This window comes from Tupaia chinensis, unplaced genomic scaffold, assembly GCF_000334495.1.
Source record: "Tupaia chinensis unplaced genomic scaffold, TupChi_1.0 Scaffold000710_1, whole genome shotgun sequence".
In the NCBI taxonomy this organism is placed as follows: domain Eukaryota; kingdom Metazoa; phylum Chordata; class Mammalia; order Scandentia; family Tupaiidae; genus Tupaia; species Tupaia belangeri.
This window is the reverse complement of record NW_006160234.1, coordinates 1008975-1031253: the sequence shown is the minus strand read 5'-3', so window position 1 is coordinate 1031253 and position 22279 is coordinate 1008975. Positions and strand designations below refer to the sequence as shown.

The 22279-nt window shown below is 43.6% G+C and overlaps 1 protein-coding gene and 1 long non-coding RNA gene across 2 annotated transcripts in view; both read right to left on the bottom strand.

The window, feature by feature from the left end:
• Window positions 1–13754, bottom strand: part of PAPPA2 (pappalysin 2) — a 327575-nt gene extending 313821 nt beyond the window's left edge. Inside the window, exon 1 of the mRNA XM_006160881.2 lies at window positions 11838–13754. Within this exon, the coding sequence (XP_006160943.1) occupies window positions 11838–12750 (913 nt within the window). The 5' untranslated portion in view covers window positions 12751–13754. The remainder of the gene's footprint in view (window positions 1–11837) is intronic.
• A 46-nt stretch (window positions 13755–13800) lies between these two features.
• LOC114010098 (uncharacterized) lies at window positions 13801–16099 on the bottom strand. Its single transcript, XR_003551485.1, has 2 exons — window positions 15996–16099; window positions 13801–14357 (listed from the first exon to the last, which is right to left on the bottom strand). It is a non-coding gene; the product is annotated as an uncharacterized LOC114010098 (long non-coding RNA).
• Between the last annotated feature and the right edge of the window lie 6180 nt (window positions 16100–22279).

Below are 22279 nucleotides of genomic sequence, written 5' to 3'. Positions count from 1 at the left end.
TCTTTCCCTCATTTCTTCTACTCTACAGTCCTCCTATCTCTCCAATCATCAGTTCCCTTTCCCTAACTAACCTCAAGGACTCACTGGGCTTGTCCAGGCAGGGGACGTGACCAGTCTGTTATCATCTATTTACAGGCTGGCCTCCACTAGATGGTGAGCACCTTCTAGGCACAGCCCCTGCTTTAGTTCTTCCAGATTCCCAAGGACGTGGTGAAATGTCTGATACTTCACCTAACAGAAGCTCAATAAACTTTGAATGGATGAATGGACTAATAGAATCAAACCACTTCTTTCAGAGTAGAATTACTTCTTCGAATAGCTGTACATTGCCCAGAATGTGGAACAATTATTCATAAGAAAGTTAGCAAATGTGAGTCACTACTGGAGTGATGACTCACTAACTGATTGATTGACTTTTAAGCTCTGTGACTTCCCCTCTGATCAGGTAACTGGACTTCTAATCCAGAAATGAACTATAATTACTGGTCTTAGTACCCCAACTTGTTGCCATGGCAATGCTTCAACTTCAAAATATCCTGAGACTTTGGGTTCCGGTTACCATATTGTATATTTGGGCACAGCTACTTTTTTTCACCACTCACTTCTGACTCATAAAGAGAACTGGGATGTTTTTGTTTGCCTGCTGAGCTGTATTTCCTGGATGTTATGTTTTTAAAAAAAAAAAAATACAAAGATTGTTTTAAGGAAGGTAGGAAACATTGGAAGAAAAAAATGTGTTTGTTGTTGTTGTTGTTTTTAACACAAACTTGGCATAGAAATACGTTTTCTGGAAGTACTAGGGGTAGGGGATGTATATGAGTAGAAACAGAGATAAGCCCCTAGAGTAACCTAATTCCATGAACTCCAGGGCAGACGCATTGGCTTATGTACCTGTTCATGACATCAGGAACTGAAGATAATGAATTTCCAGATCCAAACTAAGGTGTTGCCTTCCTCTTAATAAACACCAAATAAGGTGTTTATTTGGCCTCCTCAAGGCATGGAGTAGAACAGGAAAGAGAAGGAGCCAGACCTTCTGGCACATACACTCTGAATGAATCAGATGGTCAGACCCAGAGGGGAAAAAAAAGTACACAAAGGAGGAGGCGGGAGGTGAGGAAGGACAAGTGGTGCCGGTGACAAGCAAACTGCCAAATTTAATTTGAGCTGTCAAAGGTGATTTCTACTCTTTAGCCCTGCCTCTGTCACTCCTGAATATTTCCAGCGGGCCAGCCTGTGCTCCGCCCAGAACTATACTGCAAGTGTCCATTCCTGAGCACTGGGAGAGAACAGCAGCTCACAGAGGGCAGAGAGTGAGTAGCGGATGGTGCTACCTGGGCCAGTCAAAGCCTCACACATCCCATTGTTTCTCTGAGATCAAAAGCACCAAGAAGAAAATCTTCTACAGTAACCGAAGACTGGGGAAAGGAAAGGAAGGGCAATAGTAGGCACACCTGGGAGTGTGACAAGATGGAGTGCGATGAGAAGGATGATCCTGGGGTCATTCTCAGAGGAAAATCCTCTGTGCCACCACCTGGAAGTGATTCTCCTTTTCTCACCTGCACCCCAGACAATGGGATTACTCCTAAGTCCAAGATCTAGTCCTGTGAGTCAAACACCAAGTTTTGAATGGAGTTAGCAAAGCTGGGGCCAGACCCTGAGCTGGAGTCCTGGAGGAAGTCCATGCCATGGCAGGGTACTATGTGAGCGTTGTCTTCCCTCTGTGCTTCTCCTTTTGTCCTCCTGAAGGTGCTCCTACATCAGTGTCTGATGCACCTGTGACTTCTAAGGGCCTGAGTGTCCAGATATGCCTGTCATCTGGGCTCATCCAAGTGGAAAGTAGTAGAAATTAATGTGCTTTGGACTAATGAGAACCTCCTTCTGTGCAAAGCCTGGTTCAGGGAAGAAAGGATCCAACTTATGGAACCCTCAAAAAGGTAGAGGAGGAGGCTTGATGAGAGGCCTCACCTCAAGAGTAAGGCCTCATTGTTCCTGTAGGAGCCCTTTAGTCAGGAGCCCAAGTGGCTTTTCCCCTTATACAAGATAACAACACCTTTTTCAAAGACCAGTGAGGTTTCATCATACATTAGCATGGCAAGCCCTACTCACCAGTGTTGCTGCAAAAGCTCATTTCATTGTAGAAGGTTAGAAATATAAAACCAAGCTCTCATGCATTGATGGGGATTGCAAAATGGTGTAGCCATTGTGAAAATCTGTCTAACAGTGCCTCAAAATGTTAAACAGAGTTACTATAGGCTAACAATTCTATTCTTTGGTGGACCAAAAAATAGAAACATATGTCTCCTTGTGTGCAATATTCATAATGGCCAAAAAGTGTTAGGTTGGTGCAAAAGCAATTGCAGTTTTGTATTGTTGAAATTTGTCATTTAATATTGGATATGTTCTTAAATAAATGTGGTTACGGTATACATCATTTTAATGCACATTTATTACCTGTTTTGTTTTTTTTTGCTAATGACTTATTATTTGCTGATTATTTTATACGTATTTTAGATTATGGAAATTATGTTAGACAAAAAGCATATTCAAGTGATTTTCTTATTCAACTTCAAAATGGGTCACAAATCAGCAGAAACAACTCACAACATCAACAATACATTGGACCAGGAACTGCTAACAGAGGTACAGTGCAGTGTAGTTCAAGAAGTTTTGGAAAGACCAGAGCCTTGAAGATGAGAATCATTCTGGCCACCAACAGTAAATAAAGACCAATTGAGAGCAATCATCAGAACTGATTGTCTTAAAACTACATGAGAAGTTGCCCAAGAACTCGACATTGACTTTTCTATAGTTGTTCAGCATTTGAAGCAAATTGAAAAGGTAAAAAAGCTTGATGAATGGTTGCCTTCTGAACTGACCAAAAATACAAAAAACTTACCATTTTGAAGTGTTGTCTCCTTCTGTTCAATGCCGTGGTGATGACCCATTTCTCAATCAGATTGTGATGTGCAAAAAAAGGTGAAATTTATACCAGTGGTGATGATCAGTTCAGTGGTTGGACTGAGAAAAAGCTCCAAAGCACCCTAAAGCCAAACTTGCACCCAAAAAAGGTCATGGTCACTATTGGATGGGTTCTGATCCACTATAGCTTTCTGAATCCCAGTGAAACCATTACATCTGAGAAGTGTACTCAGCAAGTCAATAAGATGCACCAAAAACTGCAATGCCTGCAGCCAGCATTGGTGGATAGAAAGGCCCCAATTCTTCTCCATGACAACACTGACCACATGTTACACAACCAATGCTTTGAAAATCGAATGCACTGGGCTATAGAGTTTTTCCTTATCTGCCATATTCACCTGACCTCTTGCCAACTGACTACCACTCCTTCCAGAATCTCAACAACTTTTTGCAGAGAAAATGCTTTCATAACCAGCAGGATGCAGAAGATGCATTCCAAGAGTTTATCAAATTCCCAAGCACAAATTTTTATGCTCTAGGAATAAACAAACTTATTTCTCATTGACAAAAATGTGTTGATTACAATGGTTCATATTTTGATTAATAGAAGTGTGCTTGAACCCAGCTATAGTGATTTAAAATCCATGGTCTAAAACTGCAGTTGCTTTTGTACCAACCTAATAGAAATGACTGAGATTTGCATCAAGCAAAGACTAGATAAACAAAACATGGTATATCCATGGAATATTATTCAGTCATAAAAAGGAACGAAGCACTTATATAGGCTACAACACAGATAAACCTCAAAGAAAGAAGCCAAATGCAAAAAAGACCATATAGTGTATGATCCCACTTGCATGAACTGTCCAGAATAGGTAAATTTATATGGACAGCAATTACATTTGGGATTTCTTAAGGCTATGAGAGATTTGAGAAGGAAAGAAGGAAAGTGGCTAGTACTAATAGGTACAATGTTTCCTTTGGGAACAATAAAAATGTTCTAGAGTGAGATTGTGGTAATAGTTGCATAACTCTATAAATATGCTAACAACATTCATTATAGACCTTAAATGTATGAATTTTAAGTTATATCTCAATATGTTATTTTTTAATTGAAAATAAATTCATAATTATAAAGTCCTCCTAAAGTGGTCATACCCAGAAACTCACATGACTTGTTTCCTGAAGACATCTCTGAGACTTTGTGTTTTCACTTGGACAACGGGTGATTGCCTACCTCTGACAGTGCCACAATCTCTTTGTTGGTATTATTTTGGAGAGTGTAGGACTAGAAAGCAGAGCAAAAGAGAGCATGAAAGAAGCAGTTTATATACAACTGCCTGTGAGCAAAATCTAGTCTGCCGCCTGTTTTTGATAATAAAATTTTATTGAAAAACAGCTGTGGCAATGTCTTTACATACCATCTCTGCACACTTTAGCTACAGAGTTGAGTTTTAAGCGTATTCATTTCTTTCATAAGGAGGAAAGACAGAGAGACAGAGAAGAGTACCCTCAAGAGTTTCATGTCATGAATGCCCTCCCTTCTCACCCTCACAACCAATCAAGATCACAGGCATGTGCTCTTGCATGTATAGGTCAACCGGAAAACCAACCCTGTGATCTTCCATATGCATCCAGCTTCACTAAGCAGCAAGTTACCACTATCCTATCTAGGTGACCCAGGGCTGAGTATTTGCAAGAGACCCGCAGAGCCTAAACTGTTTACTGTCCCTCTTCTGACCTTTGTCTTAGAGACTCACACATATGGTCTTACTACTTTATTCATGGTCCACACATGAGCAGGAGCAGCACATAGGAGCCTGTCACTTGTGTCAGTACAAGAAGTAGATACCAAGAAGGAATTGCATATGTAAGGACGCTATTAAGGAAAACAATTTAGAGAAAACATGGGAGGAACCTGAAAACACTGGAAGAGCCATCAGTCCATAATGCAAACTTGACTCTGAGGAAGACAGAGAGAATATAGTTTGGGTGAAAATGCTGTAGACTGCCTTGCAATCTAAGGAATGTTCTGTAAGGCATCTGGGAATCTGTGAGTGAGGGTTGATTGTCTCTCAGGACCTGGTCCACCTTCATCCCTGCTGCCCCAGGTATGTGTGGCCTCAGTGTAAATGCAGGGGTGAACTTCAGAAAGCAGCGCCTGGAGGCCTTGGCCAGCAAAACTCTCTGTAGTAAGAGCCCTGTGAGGCAAATTCTCATTGCATCTGCTGCCAAGTGTATTCTCATGGTGGCCAAGATGTTTTAAAAAGAGTCTCTTGGAATTTCTATGTACATTTAAATTTCAGAAGCAAAGCTCTAGGGCACAGGTTGACAAATATTTTCTTTAAAGGACTTGCACAATAAACATTTTAGGATTTGTAGGCCATAAGGTATTTTTTGCAATGACTCAACTCAATATTTAGCACGGAAGTGCCCACAAGAGGACACACAATCAAATTAGTGTGTCTGCATTCCAAGAAAACTTTTTTTCACAAAAGCAAGTTTTGGTGTTGGATCTTACATGCCCTTTAGGCCATAATGTACTGCCACTTGCCCTAGAGTAATCGGTTTAAACTCTTAAAGTAATAAAAAACCCTTCCTCATATAAAACAGATAAGAGCAGGGCTGCTCCTATTGAAGGTGGAAGGGGAGTCCAGTGCCCAGCAGTCCTATCAAAAGCTCTAAGACATCTCCATAGGCAGAAAAAGCAGAATTTGAAAGTCATCCCCCTGTTCCCCACAAAGAACTTCCAGTTTGAGAAAGTTCCTCTTGCCCTTGGACTCACCCCTACTAGTCACCCAGAAGTCTGAATTTCTACTTTATCTATTCTACAAACATCACTGAGAATCTAACACTATGCTAGATATTTTTGGATGACACACTGAATCAGACATGCATGGGGCCCCTGAGGAATTTTCAGTGGTGAGAAATGAGATGTGTACATACTAATAAGGAGGAATCAACAGGCAGCCCAGGAACCTCCACAGCAAAGAATACGCAGCAGAGACACAGAGGAGATGGCTTTCACATAGAAGTCAGAGAAGGCTGCAGGGACAAGGGGCACAGAAAAGAAGGCTCATAGTGGCCATCAATTTTACTCCTCGAACTACCCAAGCTGCCCCCTCCACACTGCCTCTCTTCTGAAGGACCTCAGAGCCATACAATAAAAACTCTTTCATATAAAGATGCTAATTTATAACCATCATGGTAAATGTCCTGTTCACACAAGAAAACACATGTATCTTATTGTCGTTATAGTAGGCAAACACCTTCTAGAGACCAACAGACCCCAATACCCACAGTTCTTCCATGCCAAGGGCAGGGTTCCGTGACTTCACTGTGCATCTGAGTCCCAATCAGGGAGTAGAGTTCTGATGTGAAAGAAACTTGGCAATTTCTCAAGGTCCTGAGGGGACAAATGCTGACTTTGAGCACTGCAGCAATTGAGGAGAAGGGTAGGGAACTTCATCTTAAAGAAGAACTTTGGGAGAGGTATAGACAAGGCTCTTCACCTATCATCAAGTCCTATTGATAAAGTGATAAAGTGGGAAATGAAGCATCTGGCCTGCCCTTTACATTCCCTCTACATCTGTGTGAAACTGCCCTCCAGGAAGTTCCATATTCCTCATGAACGAAGCTCTTCACTCTGAGTACAAATCTCCCTTATTGGGAAAAGGGGGTGTCACAGTATCCTGTGGAATTTCATCTCTCAGATGTCATTTAAAACAAAAAAACTAGCAATAGGACCTAAATAATGGGTTTTAAATGCAATTTCATCAGAGGCAGGAGGTGGTAGTGTGGCAGTAACATAGCTGGACCCACATAGGAGAGATCCTGGGTTCATGTCCTAGGCCCCCTGAGCACACCAGGTACACATACACAGGCCTGCGATCTAGGCTAACCACAAGTAGGGGTGAATTGCAGTGTGAAGACACTGTTGAAAGTGACTCTCTCTTAAAAAAAAGCAAACAACTTTTAAATTTAATCAATTAATATAATGTCAACTGATCCTGGCCATCAGGAAATCCAGAAAGCTCTGAATTTTAGGTAAATGATGTGAACATGTACACTTTTCTGGGGAGTGAACATAGCCTTCATCAGATTTTCGAAAGAGTCATGACCCAAAAAAGCATTAGCACCTTTTCCCAATTTATTCAACATTGTATTTCCAGGCTAAAAAGAACAGATTATAGTTTTTAAAATAAAATAAAAAGGTCCTTTCAGGCCTCTGACTCTATGGTACTTTTAGTTATCTTGAAACCATGTTGTAAAACAAAATCTATTTATTGCTATTCCCCTTTACATATGAGCAAATTAAATTCTTAAGAAATTAAAATTAATATCCCACCTAATAAAGATAGGTTAATGGGTTTGAACCAAAATGTGCAGTTAACATGCTGTAGTTGGTAACAAACCTCCACCGTTGTTTTTGTTTGTTTGTTTGTTATGCCAGTGAGAGTGTGAACATGCGTGAGAGAGAAAGAGGAAGAAGAAGAGAAAAATTCTTCCATGGATTTTCGTCATGTCACAATCCTTTTTCTTCCAATTCTCTAGCCTATAAGGATCCTGGGCATGCACATGAGGTTTTTTCTTTTATTTTTAAAAAATTTTTAAAGAATTATTTGATTTAACTTTATTTATTTATATGTTTTTAATTTGACCAGAGAGGGACAGAGTGAGAGAGAGAGAGTGGGGAGGGAAAGTGAGAAAGCAAGCTACCCGGTCTGGGATTCAAACCACAGTCAGCCATGTGAGAATCCAGCAGCCCAACCACCATGCCACCTGCTGACCCCGCACATGAGTTTTTTAAGCTACTGGTTCAGGACTCCAACCTTGGTTGGCCATGTGGGTTCTAGCTTCCTCTGCGAAGCACCTAACCACAGCACTACAGGCCAGCCCCGTTTCCACTGCTAATACCTGTCATGCCATAAGTAAATGCTACAATTCTACTGCTGTGATTTTAAAATGACATTTTAAAATCATAACAACTCTGCAACACATTATCTTGTATTTCAATTAAAGAAACCAAGGCTTAGAAAAGCTTGGGAATTGCCAATGACTACAGACCTGATAACTGTCAGGTTTAGGATCTGATTCCAGGTCTGCCTGTTTCCCAAGTATATAGTGACATGCTCTGAAACTTAGATTCTCAGAGTAAGAAAGCTTGTCTTCAAGACAGAGGCAATTTCTTAGACATCTTTGTCCTCCACATGCTTTTGTGGTGGTGTTGTGCAGGGCCAGGCACTCAATAAACACTTGCTGGATGAAGAACTTGGGCTCCGGCTCCAGACCTGCCACGGACATAGTGACTCAGTCTCTGCAACTTGGAGCTGCAGGTGGTTACTCAGCTGGGCAACTTCAGGGAACATTTGAAATCAATTATGGGTGAGGAGGAATCTATTAAAATGCTCTCTTATGTGTATGTTGGGGTTGAGAGGAAAGGAAGCTGAGACAGAAGGAAAGAAACTGGATGGTTTCAGGGTTGGGTGCTGGAGCTTAAAGATTTCACACCAGGATGGGAAGAATTTGGCTTATGTCCACTACTCCATTGCAATGGTCTTTCCAAGTGGGGTTCTAACCTTAGGCTACTCCTAGGTAACCCCAGAGCCCTGCATTACCAGGCCTCGAATAGCTGCTTGCGGAAAGGATCCTACAGTGGAGCAGTTGCACACAGTTCTTGCTTAGGCCTTGCTTGTTCTGCTTTAGTCATGAGAAACAGGCAACTTCAGAAGGTCTAGCCTGCGGGGGTGCCCAGTCACCACCACTCCCACTCTGAGGGCCAGAGAGTTGCACCTAAAGTCTGTGAGCCCTTCATTGTCCTCAACCCCAAATAAAATATGCTGGCAATCCATTCTGGAGCCTAGCTTCCTAATTTGGAAGAATATGGGACTGTGAGCTAGGAGGAAATGGGTAGCTAGTTGATTTTGTTTTCTTTACCAGTTGCTAGAACTGCAAGTCAGTCTTAACCCCAAAATGCCATTTTAGCTCTTTCACATTTGCCCTGTGAAAAAGACATGTATGAAACTGACCCCAAAGGAAGTCCACCAACAACATTCTGGAAGTGGATGATTAAATATAGCCGGGAGGCCAAGGCAGGACAGCTCTCCCAAATCAAAGCCCGCTATGTGGCTTCCTACTCTCCTGTGCATGAAACAACACTGCCACCTAGTGTTCCATGTAGGAAGTATTCCCTAAGGCTTCACTCTGTGTGTGTGTGTGTGTGTGTGTGTGTGTGTGTGTGTGTGTGTGTGTGTGTTGGGGGTCGGGAGGAGGTCCTCTACAACAGTTTGTATGGCTTAGTTGCTTGAAGTCTCTGCTGTAGAGAAAGTGTCTTAAATTTGCTCAATTGAGGACTGGGGATCTGAGGTTAAGTAGGTAGAATCTGAGGTTTGAGATTAAGAGCGTGAAAGCCAAGGCTTGCAGCACTTAGGACTATCCTCAGTGGAGCAGCAGAGCTTCAATAGTTGGATTTTACGTCATTCCCAGGAACATGATTCTGTTGCATTCTGCACAGGTGAAGGCCAGCCATCCCAGGAACAGGTAGTGACAAGCTCAAGGGCTGGTGCTAGGCTTAGAGAAGAATGATGGGCAGATCTGTCTATGGGTGTGAGTAAACCAGTGTAAATTGGAGACTGCGACTGCCAAGGACCACTTTTGTAAGTTCATGGTCCTCAGCCATGGGCGTTACAGGAGCGAAGTAAGCAGCTAAACGCAATGAGTAGACAGGCTGCCCCAAACCTCAGGAGCCAGGTTGCTAGAATCCTGACAATTAAAGACCTTGTTCTCAAACCCCATCTTTTCCAGACTTTTACTTCAAATCTTTACTGGATGTTTCCTCTTGTGAACAAGTCTGAAGAAAGGTAGGGAGGAGGGTGTGGAGAAAAAAAAAATAGGCCTGGGTATTCCCTGTCCTCTACATTCCTGGGGTAGATCTACTGGGGAAACCCCAGCACACCACAGGGACCACTTGACGAGAAAGAAACTTCAGAAGCTAGACAGGCTGCAAAAGATTTCCTGCCCAATTTTACATGCTTATAGATGGGCACTGTATACAAGGATCTGAGTGTGTGTTGTGGCAGCGTTGGAGGTGGCTGGTGATGGTAGGAAGGTGAGCCAGGAAGGGTGGGAGGTGTGACACAAAGAATGCTTGTCCAAATCAGGACACTCCTTTTCCTTTCACAGAGCAGAAGATAAAAAGGACACAGGAGGGTGGGGACAGGTGTCAGGTACCCATTGCCCTAAATGTTTTAGCTTTAATAACCCAAAGCAATAGCCATTAGAGCCCCCCACATACATTCCTGTTGAACCCTTCTCCAATTCTTCACAGCCATACCACTGGTTCCAGGTCCCTACATTGCTCCTGCAAGAGGAGGGGTAAGCAGAGTCGTGGCTCTCAGTCTAGACTGCAAGCACACAGTTTCTCTGGCAGATGGGTACTAGGAAGCAAGATTAGGCAGCAAGAAGATGTCATCTGGGAAAATCTGTGAAGCTGCCAACTCTGATCAGATAATCATCTCATTATTTCTTCCATTTGGCCCCAGAAAAAGGATTTCCTTCTCTTTCTTTGCCCCCACCTAACTGTAAGCCAGCCCCTTCTCTCTTCCCTTCCCTCACCCCCTCTCCCACCCCAAAATAAAATAAAGCAAAACCACAAGACTTGAGAGTGCTCAGTGTCTGGGAATCCCAGCTTCCAAAGGAAAAATCACAGCCAAAGAGGGGGAGACAGAGTGTCCGGAAGGGATGTTCCAGCAACACCCCATTGAAAGAGGCTCCCTCCTTCCAGATTTCATTCCCTAGTCTGAAACTTACTTAGAGACATCTAACAACTTGAAAGGTTTTTAATTTGGAGAGTCATCAAGCAATTCAAAGGCTCTAGAGTTCTATTCCCAGCCTGCCTCTAGCACACCTCTCAATACCTCAGTTTCCCTATCAATGTAATGGAACTGGTAGTCATCAAAGGACTCTATGGGTCATCCAAATTAGTAAGATTAAATGGTTCAACTATGTGCCTTGCTTTGTGTTAAGTTTTGTCACAGGGGACACAAAAGGATAGTAACACACGAAACAGTAAAATATTAAATCTAATCTTTTACTCCTTGCTCAAAGTCAACCTCTTCGGTAAGGCAAAGAGAGAAAGTTACACAATCCCCACTCTTTGATTTGCTCTCTCAGACATTTTCTATGAAAGCCAAGATCTAGGTATAGTGGAAGATATATGGGCAATGTTCCCAGACAGGTGCTGCTGATTAAAACCATAGAGTTATACAAGGTTTCATTTTTTGGTCCCTTTTACAATAGCCAAGGCTAAAAGTCAGGATCCTAGCTTGGAGTGCCCACCTTTTCCAGTAGACCCTGTCATTCCTAGGCTGGACACATGACTGTTGGCACAATGTGAAGGAGACCCCAGAACCTGACTAGGTGGGATCTTACTACCAGGACTCCATGGCTGTGCACCTGGCAACCTTGTTTCCACCCCTTCCTGGACCAGCCTAGGAATGACTCACTGCTCAGGTTCTGGAACGCTCATCTATTTGAAAAGCTTCCTGGGTATCTCACACTGGACCATGAGAAACAGAGGGTGTCATCTTTTCCCTTTGACAAAGAACTAGAGATCTTCCCTTTTCCAGAGTGGTCGGAGAGCTAAGCTGCAGGTCTCTTAAGTGCAAGCAAAATGTGCAGAAGGACATGAGATCAATACAAGGGACAAAACTCTTAAGGCTAGAGAGTCATTATCTTCTCTCAGATGGGGTCTGGAATCCTGCTATGCTGGAGAATACAGGTCCTTCCCCACCCGGTGACTAGCCCCTTTCAGGCTTTCCTAAGCCCCCTTGGTCTTGTGCCCTATGCCTAACTCCATCAGAAATGGAGCCAGCCATATTCCCAGAACCTCAGAAAGCCCAGCAGTGGGCTATTACCTGCGATTATGGCGGGGTTGCTCTGTCCTCCCTCCGGCTTCACCCAGGCTTCCACTGTGAACGCCTCCCGTGGAATCTCAGCCAGCACTTCCGGACGCAGCAGCAGCCGCTCCCGCCTCCCAGAGAAGTACAAAACCGGCCGTTCTCCTTGGGGGTGCGAGGGCTCTACCTCCCAGGAGGAATCCCTTCCACCATCTTGGATGCTGTCCTCTGGCAGACTGTTTCTGACCCCACGCTTAAGGGGATGCTTAGGCCACAGCAGGATGTGAAGAGGAGACAGACCAGGATCTCGCTGCTCGCCTTCTGCCTGCTTCTTCACTTGGCGGGGATGCCTTGATCTGGCCCAGACCTTCCTGTGGGTCTCTGGTCTGGGTTCCTTTGGGTGTACAAAGGTGGTGGTGATGGTGGCCTCTGTGGCTGGGCTTTCCTGAGACCCAGTCTCACTTAGAGCATCCTTGGGTCTTCCGTCTCCAAGATAAGTGTCATCTCCCAGTAACTCAGCTTGCCTGACAGGACCATTCCCTACCTCAGGCACAGCTAGTTGTTCTGCCTGGCTCCTCACTCCTGCTGTCTTTTCAGTCAGATCTCTGCCAACAAGGCTCACAGACTTTCCCCTGGTGTCTGCTTCACTGTGTCCAGCAGAATGGATTCCCTGTTCCCTTATGGGGTAGGGCCTTGGGGAGTTCCCAGGCCTGCTGGGGTAGACCCCAAAGAGGTGATGCTGGGGAGCAGCTCTGGGTCTTTGGACCTTGGCCCCCAGCCAGCAGCATTCTCCCTCCAACAGCACCTGATTCAGGTGTCCCCTCTGAGCCAAGGCTCTCTTGCGTGTCCAGCCCAGCTCAGAGTTGGCAGTGCTGAGAGCCCACCCAGCCAGAATCACCAAGCTTATTCTCAGGATCTGTAAGAGCATCATATCTCCTCCAGCTGTTTTTACAGAACCAGAAGTCAACTTCTGGGTACCACACTGAAATGACAGGGAGGAGAGAAAGAAACAGCTAGCAATGGATTTGCAGTCACTGAGGAAACTATTTTGTTCACCAACCAAACTTTTCCAAATGACCCCTACAGAGCACCTCTTCTGGCTACCTGTGTTGTAAACTCAGCCAGCCGGCGTGGCTTTGACACCTTGCCCACTGAGTGCTGCCCTCACGCTTCTCCCTTGACCTCTCTTCTTGCTCTATTTTAGTTCTTGCAAAATGAAGTTAATTTCTTTTGGTTTCCTTGAATTTCCTCCCAGAGAGTGCAAGTTTCTTTCTTTCTTTTTTTTTTTTCTTCTTCAATAACCCCTCCCCTCACTGATACTAGCCTAGAGACCCTGGGGCATAAGTACTTACAAATACACACTTACAAACACTCCTCTTGTGACTTGAAGTCATTCAAAATAATCTTATTCTCCAATTGGCATTTCTTTCTTTTTACTTCTCCAGGAGTTCCCTTCTCTTCCCTTAACCCTAAATGCATTCACCTTAAAACAAATTGCTAGAAGAACTTTTAGACAGAGATACACAGTTTGATGCTTATGATCAAAAAAGAAAAAAAATGCAACAAGAAATTGAGGGCACAACAATCTGAGCTGGTACTTAACTTTCACTCTCTAGACATCCACAGCAGGTCCTCATCCAGCTGCCAATCTGCCGGCACAGGTTAGAAAGTTCCCTTAGCTTGGTGCTTGGGCTGATGATTGTTGAAGGTTTCTTATCCCTTTTCAACTTGTTGGTGTGTTGCAAGTGTCCTCGAAGTTTTTCTTTGGTATGCAGTCCACTGTTCTAAGAACCTTATGAGTCTGAGAGCCCTTGACTTCACCTCCTGAGAGCCTTGTAGATCCCTGGACAGGTCGGAAAGAGAGCAAGAACAAGAATATAGGCTTCAGGGACCTGTCCTCTCCAGGCTCCCCTGCTCTCCTCCTTTCCCTTTCTCTCTGCCTGTAATTATCTTCTTGAGTTTTGCTTTTTTCCCCCCCTCATTTCTTCTTCAATAACCCCTCCCCTCACTGATACTAGCCTAGAGACCCTGGGGCATAAGTACTTACAAATACACACTTACAAACACTCCTCTTGTGACTTGAAGTCATTCAAAATAATCTTATTCTCCAATTGGCATTTCTTTCTTTTTACTTCTCCAGGAGTTCCCTTCTCTTCCCTTAACCCTAAATGCATTCACCTTAAAACAAATTGCTAGAAGAACTTTTAGACAGAGATACACAGTTTGATGCTTATGATCAAAAAAGAAAAAAAATGCAACAAGAAATTGAGGGCACAACAATCTGAGCTGGTACTTAACTTTCACTCTCTAGACATCCACAGCAGGTCCTCATCCAGCTGCCAATCTGCCGGCACAGGTTAGAAAGTTCCCTTAGCTTGGTGCTTGGGCTGATGATTGTTGAAGGTTTCTTATCCCTTTTCAACTTGTTGGTGTGTTGCAAGTGTCCTCGAAGTTTTTCTTTGGTATGCAGTCCACTGTTCTAAGAACCTTATGAGTCTGAGAGCCCTTGACTTCACCTCCTGAGAGCCTTGTAGATCCCTGGACAGGTCGGAAAGAGAGCAAGAACAAGAATATAGGCTTCAGGGACCTGTCCTCTCCAGGCTCCCCTGCTCTCCTCCTTTCCCTTTCTCTCTGCCTGTAATTATCTTCTTGAGTTTTGCTTTTTTCCCCCCTCATTTAAAGACAATGATGATGTCAACGCTAATAAGTTCAGTGCATCACTCCACCTACTCCCTGTCCCCTCCTTCCTCCTGAAAACCTCCCCACCTCACAGAGGCACAGGGGACAGACGCTGCTCTTGGTTTCCCCAGTAAACATCTCGGGCTTTCTCTTTCAGCAGCTGCAGCCTACACAATCAATAGCAAACATCAATATTGTTTTGGAGCTCTCTTTTCTATGTGTATTCTCTCATACGCACACGCACACACATGTGTGTGGTAAACAGACCTGCCTCCTGCCTAATAAGCCCATCTCAGCCTTGTAGGGATCTCTTACATCTCTTTTATTTGTTTTGTTACAAATCTCTTTCCTATTGCAATCAATCATTTGGGAATTAAAGGCACAAAACCTCAAATTCACTGTAGATTGGATACTGGGAGGAAGGAGAAATCAATTATTCTGCTGTGAGAAACATTAAACAAAAATGCCACGAATTCGCACTACATAGATCTTTTTTTTTCCCAGAAGTTTCTCAATCTGAAGTTACTAAAAGTCACCATATGCTGAGTGAGCAAATAAACAAAGGAGATGCTCAAAATAAGTCATTTACAAAAATGAACAGCTAGAACCAAGCAACTATTTTTTTTTTTCAATTGGTTTGAAATGACTGGGAAAGAGGTGGAAGAAATCCTGTGATTATAGTCTAGATGCTTACATCCAGGCTTCCTCAAAGGGTCCCCACCCCCTAAACCCACGTGCACATACACAAACACACACACACACACACACACACACACGTAGAGCGTAGTTTTGAATTCTCCACATAGGTAAGAAAGTTTGACCATGAGTGGTATGGAACAGGTAGAAAAATACACTGGGTCCACCATTCAAGTAATAAAAGAATTACTTACACTTTTTAAATCACTGCTTGTGTTGCTCAAATCTAAAGCATGTAGCTCACATACTTTGGAATAAGATCACACTGCCTCTTCTGCCTTAGGACTCCCCATCATTTTCTAAACTCTGTACCCCACCTGAAAACTGGCTCACTTGTATTCAGAATGCTGTGTGCTCAACACCCCATCCCCAGCACACCCCATTTCCCTGTGGAGCAACCACTGGAGCCTCAAAGTCAGTCCCCAAAGAAGATATCAGTTCAAGCACGTGGATGTTACTAAGCTGATATCCCTCAGCCCTAGAATGTCCTTTCCCCTTTTATCATTTCCTCAGCTCCCTTTACTTTTCTGAGTTCTTTTATATTACTGTTATTACTATTATTTTCCCTAAAGCAGTTCAAGAATAGGGATTGGGGCTTTGAGGAGGTGGTGGGTGAAGAGAAAACCAGAAAAGCAAAGAAAAGAGAGAGAAGAAGAAAAAAGAAAGAAAAAGAAAGGAAAGGAGGGAAGGAAGGTGGGAGCCTTCATTTAAGTGAAGGGAAAATACTCAGGTAAGAAAAAGAGCAGTGAACTCCCCACACACACATGCCACCCCCACAACCCTCAGAAAAAGGTTTCCTACCATTCATTTCAGGAAGGAGGGATAACCCAGCAAGGAAGAATTCCGCCTGCTTTTCTCCCCCTTTCAATGTGTGAGGGATCTTGCATCCCCCTATAGGACTCTCTCCTGGCTCTCAGCTGCTAGTAATCCATTCATAAGGTTTCAAGAAGCTACACAAAACTCAAGCTTCCAGTTTAGTTTCTCTCTCTCTCTCCCCTTCATTCCTTTGCTCACCACTCTCCTTCAGCTCTTGGCAGTCCAAAGTTTAAAAAAAAAATGTTGAACCATTTCTGTGTTTTCCTCCTGTTGTAACTTTTGCTGTGACATCATAACCCTGCCCACCAACACCCCACCTCTCTCCTTTCCATCCCACCCCTCATGAGCCCCATCCCACGGAGAAGAAGGGCTCCTGTCAGTTCCAATGTGTGAAAAACACAAAGCTACCAGAGGTGCCCCCTCCTCCCCTCACCCCCTCCTCTCTCCCCCCTCCCTGCCTTACCCACCGCTCTGCCTGGGCTCTCTCAAGGCTTTTAACAATGATCCCATCTGTTTGACATGTGCGGAAAGGTGGGCTGGATTCAAATAATCTGTCAAGTGAATCAGATCAAAAACACAGCAACCCCCTCCTCAGTTCCATCACACACGGGCACACGTACCCCTACACCCAAGCAGAAGTGGGAGAGAAGTCAGACTTGCACAGCACCCAGCCTCAATGCCAGGGAGAAAGACACCAAACATGCCAAGGGAAACCCACACTTAGATCGATATATAAATTCTGTTGCTTATTTGTTTATGACAAACACCCACACCCCAAGTCCCCTACCCTCTTTCCCAAACCCTGCCACTCCGCAAGTGGACAGTTTTCAAAGCTGGTAGAATCTGTTTTGAAATCTCCAACGAGAGGGTTTTTCCCCCTTTTTTTCACTCCAAAGCACTATCTGTGGCGATCAGACTGAGCAGGGTTGCCAGCAAACGCAGGAGGCCCCTTCTAGGGTACAGGCTTTCAAACCAGCGAAGCTAGAGGGAATGGATTTAAGGACACACAGCAGGAGCTGGCTGAATGCATTTTATTTTGACGGGGGTAGTTGGGGGAGGAATATCATTTCTGAAATGCCCAAGGAATGGAGGGAGAGGATATGGATTTCTTAAACAGTTTTTGCGAGAGGAGCGCTGCCTTGTTCTGCAGGTAAATCTATAAGGCAAGAAATTGGAGCTTCCAGATAAACAAGGACCAAGACGGAGAGGCAGGGAGAAGAAAAAGGAAGGAGAGGGGAGGCAGGACAGGGGTGGGGAGGTGGGAAGGTGGAGAGAGGAAAGAAGGGGAGGAAGACAGGAGAGGAGCGAGGGGCGAGAGAAGGGAAGAAAGAGGGAGAAGTGAGGAAAGGAAAGGGAAGACGAAGGCAGGCAAGGGGGCTGCAGGGGGAAAGGAGTGAAATGGAAGAGGGAGGCAGGAGGATTGGGAAAAGAGGAAGAGTCTGGGAGGAGAAAAGGCTGGAGAAGTGGGGAAGGATGAAACAGAGAGGAAGGAAAAAGAGAAAGGTGCTGAGGGGCATAAAATATAGAGACCAGGAGGGCAGTGAGATCCACGCTGGTTAAACAGGACATTACAGAGGCAGGTGAAGGGAGGCACTGTAAAATGGGGCAAAGATGAGCGTTTATGTACAGAAAACAAAGAACACAGCAGAGGGGCTGTCTCTCAGTGATCAGGCGCATTGTAAGACTTCAATATTATCTCTAAGGAAACCCCTAGCCCTTCCCCCTTCTCTCCCTACATGTCTTCCTCTAATACCCACCTCCACCTTCCTTCTTTCACCTTTTTGTGCTCAGTGTCTTCCCCTGGAGAATTCACGAATCATATTCAGACAACTTCCTGCCCCCTCCCTGAAGAAAGCCCAACCCTTAATAGCCTCTTTTAAAATTTCTATCCACAGAAGGACCTGGGTCCTCTTGTCTAAAGACTGGGCTGTTTGTGACTATCTGCTGTTCATTTTAACCCAAATTATATTATATTTCTTTTAAGCCCAGGATGTCAGGGATGTTTTGCTTGTATTTGCTGCCATAGTGGAGTTAGTTTCCATTACCATCGCCATGATTATTATTAATAGTCTTTGAGCAACGAGAGGAGCCTGTCCACGCTGGCATCCACCTGTGGTACGGAGCATTAGGAGCGAGAGAGCGTGAGCCCTTAATATTAATATGGTCACTGATCTTTGACTTTCTGGTTCCAAAATCAGATCCCTTAAGGGAAAAGCTTAGCTGGGAGCCAGCCAGGGAGCATAGTAATAAAAGCCTCCCAGAACACAACCAAATGCAGTATCTATATATAGGAGCCGGATCTGTTTTAGCTACTTACAGTCTAAAATGACACCCGGAAACAAACATTTCAGCAATATGTTTATTGGCATCTTATTCAGCTAGTGCTGGAAAGAGTGAGTTTCTCTGAAGGATTGCACTAGAAGACTCAGGGTTGTTGTTTTCTCCTCTCCCCAGCTCTGATGCTCAGAGCTGAGAGTCAGGGGCTCTATCCTTCATGGGGTAACTTGAGATTCCTTCAGAGTAACCTGCTACAGCTCTGTTTTTCATGAATAAGAAAGCAAGGGTGAAATCCCACAGTCAGTAACAAGGCCATGTACAGCATCCAGGTCGCCTGAATCCCAGTTCCGTATTTGTCCTTCTCTGGCTACACAACATGCCTTCATCTGTCTTGCTGGTCTGCCAACCACACGTCAACTGAATGGGAAGGCAGAACCAAACACTGGCCTCCCATGTTCCACATCCAGGCAAAAATGCCCAAGGAATATATGTTGGTGCTCTGTAATTCTGAGTCCCATAGCACTCAGAAGGAAATGCAAATCTGGATTTCACTCTCCTCCCTATATATTTTGAGCCAAGTCAACCCCCATCTTCTTGTCACACTATTTGATACTCCGTATGTTAGATAATTACATTTTTCCATAATACTATTACTAATATAAATTATTAGCGAGGGTAATGGTCATGTTTTGAAAACTGCCTCTCATCCAAATAGATCAAAGGGTTTCATAGACAGGTTAGGCTCCCATCACCTCGGGGAGTAGTATGGCAGAGGTGATGTGCCAGAAAGCCAATATCTCTTCATGACAGTTCCCATTGGGTAAGTGTTTCCTGTAAGATTTTGAGCCTTGGAACCAGCTTATGAAGCCCTTTGGCTGGGGAAGAATTTAACAGCAATGCTGGATCCTGCCTGCTCATCAGACCAACAAAGACTCTTCAGGGATTATGCTGCAATTAGGATTGCCTTTGCACCTGAAATCTCTTCAAAGGGCAGCCTTACAGCAAGAATAGTAAGTAAATTCGTACACTTGCTTTTTTCCTTACCTAATGCTCATTTGTGTGCTTTCTTTCCTCTTTACCGTGACCATATGAATGCAAGACCAGTGTCATGTCCATTTTACAGACGAGGACATTGAGGGTGGAAGAGATTAAACAGCTTACCCACAGACCTGCAGACAGCAAAACTGCAGCCAAAACAAATGTCAAATGCACACTGGTAAGTGGAAGAAGCTGGATTGAAAAGGCCATGTACTGTCTGATCTCATTGGTATGACGTTCTGGGAAAGGCAAAACTGGCACGGAGAAGATCAGTGGCTACCAGGAGCTGGGGGTTTGGGAGAAAAGACAAATACAAAAAGCACAAAGGAATTTGGGGGCTGTGGGATTATTCCTTGTCTTGATTGGGATGATGATCATGACTGCATGAATTTGTCAAAATTTAAAGAACTGTCCAGTAAAAAAGATTATTCTATGTAAATTATGCCCCAGTAAAGGGAGGGAGGGATAGAGCTAGGTGCAGGGCCAGGGTCTTTTAACTTTTAATACAGTGTTCTCTCTACATCTTTCAGGTGCCCAAGGGCTCAAGGACAGTGTGACATTGTTTGGTTGTGGTTAGGGGCTGCACTGTGTCTGAACTTTCTTTCTGTGGGTCTTCTTGCCTAGACTCTAAGAGTATCTGGGATCCAGACTGGATGGAGCACCAAGTTGGTTTATGGTCCCAGTTGCATCACTACAGATGGCTCCAACAACAAATAACCAATCACCAAATGAGCACTGACCAAGGTCTATACCCCTGTTCTGCCATTCACTAGCTGCCTGACCATGGACAAGTTCGTGAACTCCTATGAGGTATCTGTAAAATTAGGACACTGTAATATAAGACCTCGAAGTTCCCTTCCAGTTCAGCTTGAGATTCCCTAATTTTTCAGCCTATGATTCTGTCTTCTCCATTATAAGAAAAGCAGCCAGTGCTCACTTTTTGTAAATATGTCAGAGACTCAAGTGTGCATCAGCCCATGAACACCTGTGACATTTATTTTGGTTCTTAAAGAAAGCTGTATATTCAGACATAACTTCATTAAAATGAGAAACAGGTGTGAGCAGAAACAGGTCATATGTGAGGAGTCATAGAGCTCCGCTAGTATTGTGAGAAAGATGCCTTGTACATAGGTATCATTGTCATATATTCAACAAGTAAGATATTAGTTACACATGGCATCGGTATAAAAATTCTTAAGTGGGATCAACTTTTAAATTTGATACCATGCCAGAATGTTTTAATTTAGTAATTTTCTGAAGATGGTAATAATATTAATAATAATTAAAATGAACATGTATCCCTTATAACATGGCAGACATTGTGGGCCATCCTGGTAGCTTGGTGATTAAGGGAGCCAGATTCCACACAGCCAACCATGGTGTGAATCCTGGACCCAGTGGCATGAAAAATATGCCAGACATGTGTGCATGCCCCAAATCCCAACGGGATAGAGAAATGGAGAAGGGATTGTGATAGGACCACACCCCATTGGGGAGTGCTCTCTCCCTTTCTCTCTGTCTTGTGCACACACCCTCTGGCTATTAAAAAGATGATATGGTAGGTGCTGTTCTGGTCACTTTACATATATTAAATGATTCAATCTTCACAACAGTTTTGTGAAGTGGCTTTTTCTATTATCCCCATTTTAAAATGAAAAGAAAAACGCAGCTAGCATTTATTGAGCACATTCTACATGCTCAATGTAGGATCAATTAAGCAATTAAATCTATTAAGCAATATACATAAATTATCCCATGTAATCCAGCAACTGACCTATGATCCCCATATTTTGGGGAAACCAAGGCATAGAGATTTTAATCAACTAAGCACATCCACCTAGAAGAGCACTGTCCATCTCCAGAGCCTTCACATTTAATCAGCATATTGTGCTGCCTTTTCATGAAGGGCATAAATATAAACCAATGATGGTTCAACTCCCAGCTTAATAAATCTGGCTTTTTTCTGTTGAGGACATCCCATGTGATTTTTCTGGAGTAATAGAAACATATTTCTTTTATCTTTTCCTAAAAGACTTCCCTGGGTGAGAATCTGATTCCTCCAAGAAATGCAGTCCCAGCCAATAGCAACAGCCAGGTTCAGAGTTCACTTCCGCCAATGCAAAGGCATCTTCCAGAGATCCTCAGGAACCCTTGTTCTCATTGCACCTGCCTCCCTCCCAGATCCAGCATGTCCCCATTGAAATCTAAGGGACAAGTAAGTGACCAATGCTGAATAGAAAACCAATAATTTCTCCAGCTCATTATCTCCATCTAGAAGGAATCATAAAAGATGGATAAATGTTAAGTTGTCTGTTTAATACCGTCTTTTAATACCAATCACTGTTCTTAGCTGAGGGTCTATTAACCATGATAAAACATACACTCATTTTTATCTCATTTAGAATAAGATATGACTACCTATACCGTGCCCTGTTCTTTTCTCGACATTCCTGTATTTAGTCAGCTTTCACTAGATAATGTTGTGCTAACAACCTGAAAATATCAGAGATTTACAAGAGAAAAGATTTATTTTCACTCATGTTACATGTAGCTGTTAGTCGGCAGCAGCTGTGCTCCTCCCAACTTTTGTTGCTGTTGTTGTTAATTCTGGAAATGAGGATAAGGGTACCATTCCTAGTAACCAAGTCATTCCAGTTGTAGAGCAGGGGTCCTCAACCAAGAGTGATAATGATAATTAATAATCATTAAATAATAATTGGTAATGTTTTCATACAGTCTTGGAGGTCACAACTACAAGAGAGATACTACTGGCACCCAGTGGGTGAAAGCCAGAGATACAGTTAAATATCATTCAATCCACAAAATGGACCTCCATCCCCACCGCCAACAAACAATTATCTGGCCCAAAATGTCAACAGTGCCGAGGCTTAGAAACCCTGCGTATAGAAAAAATAAGCAATAATAAAAGCATGCAATGACTCTTGAAGCTTCTA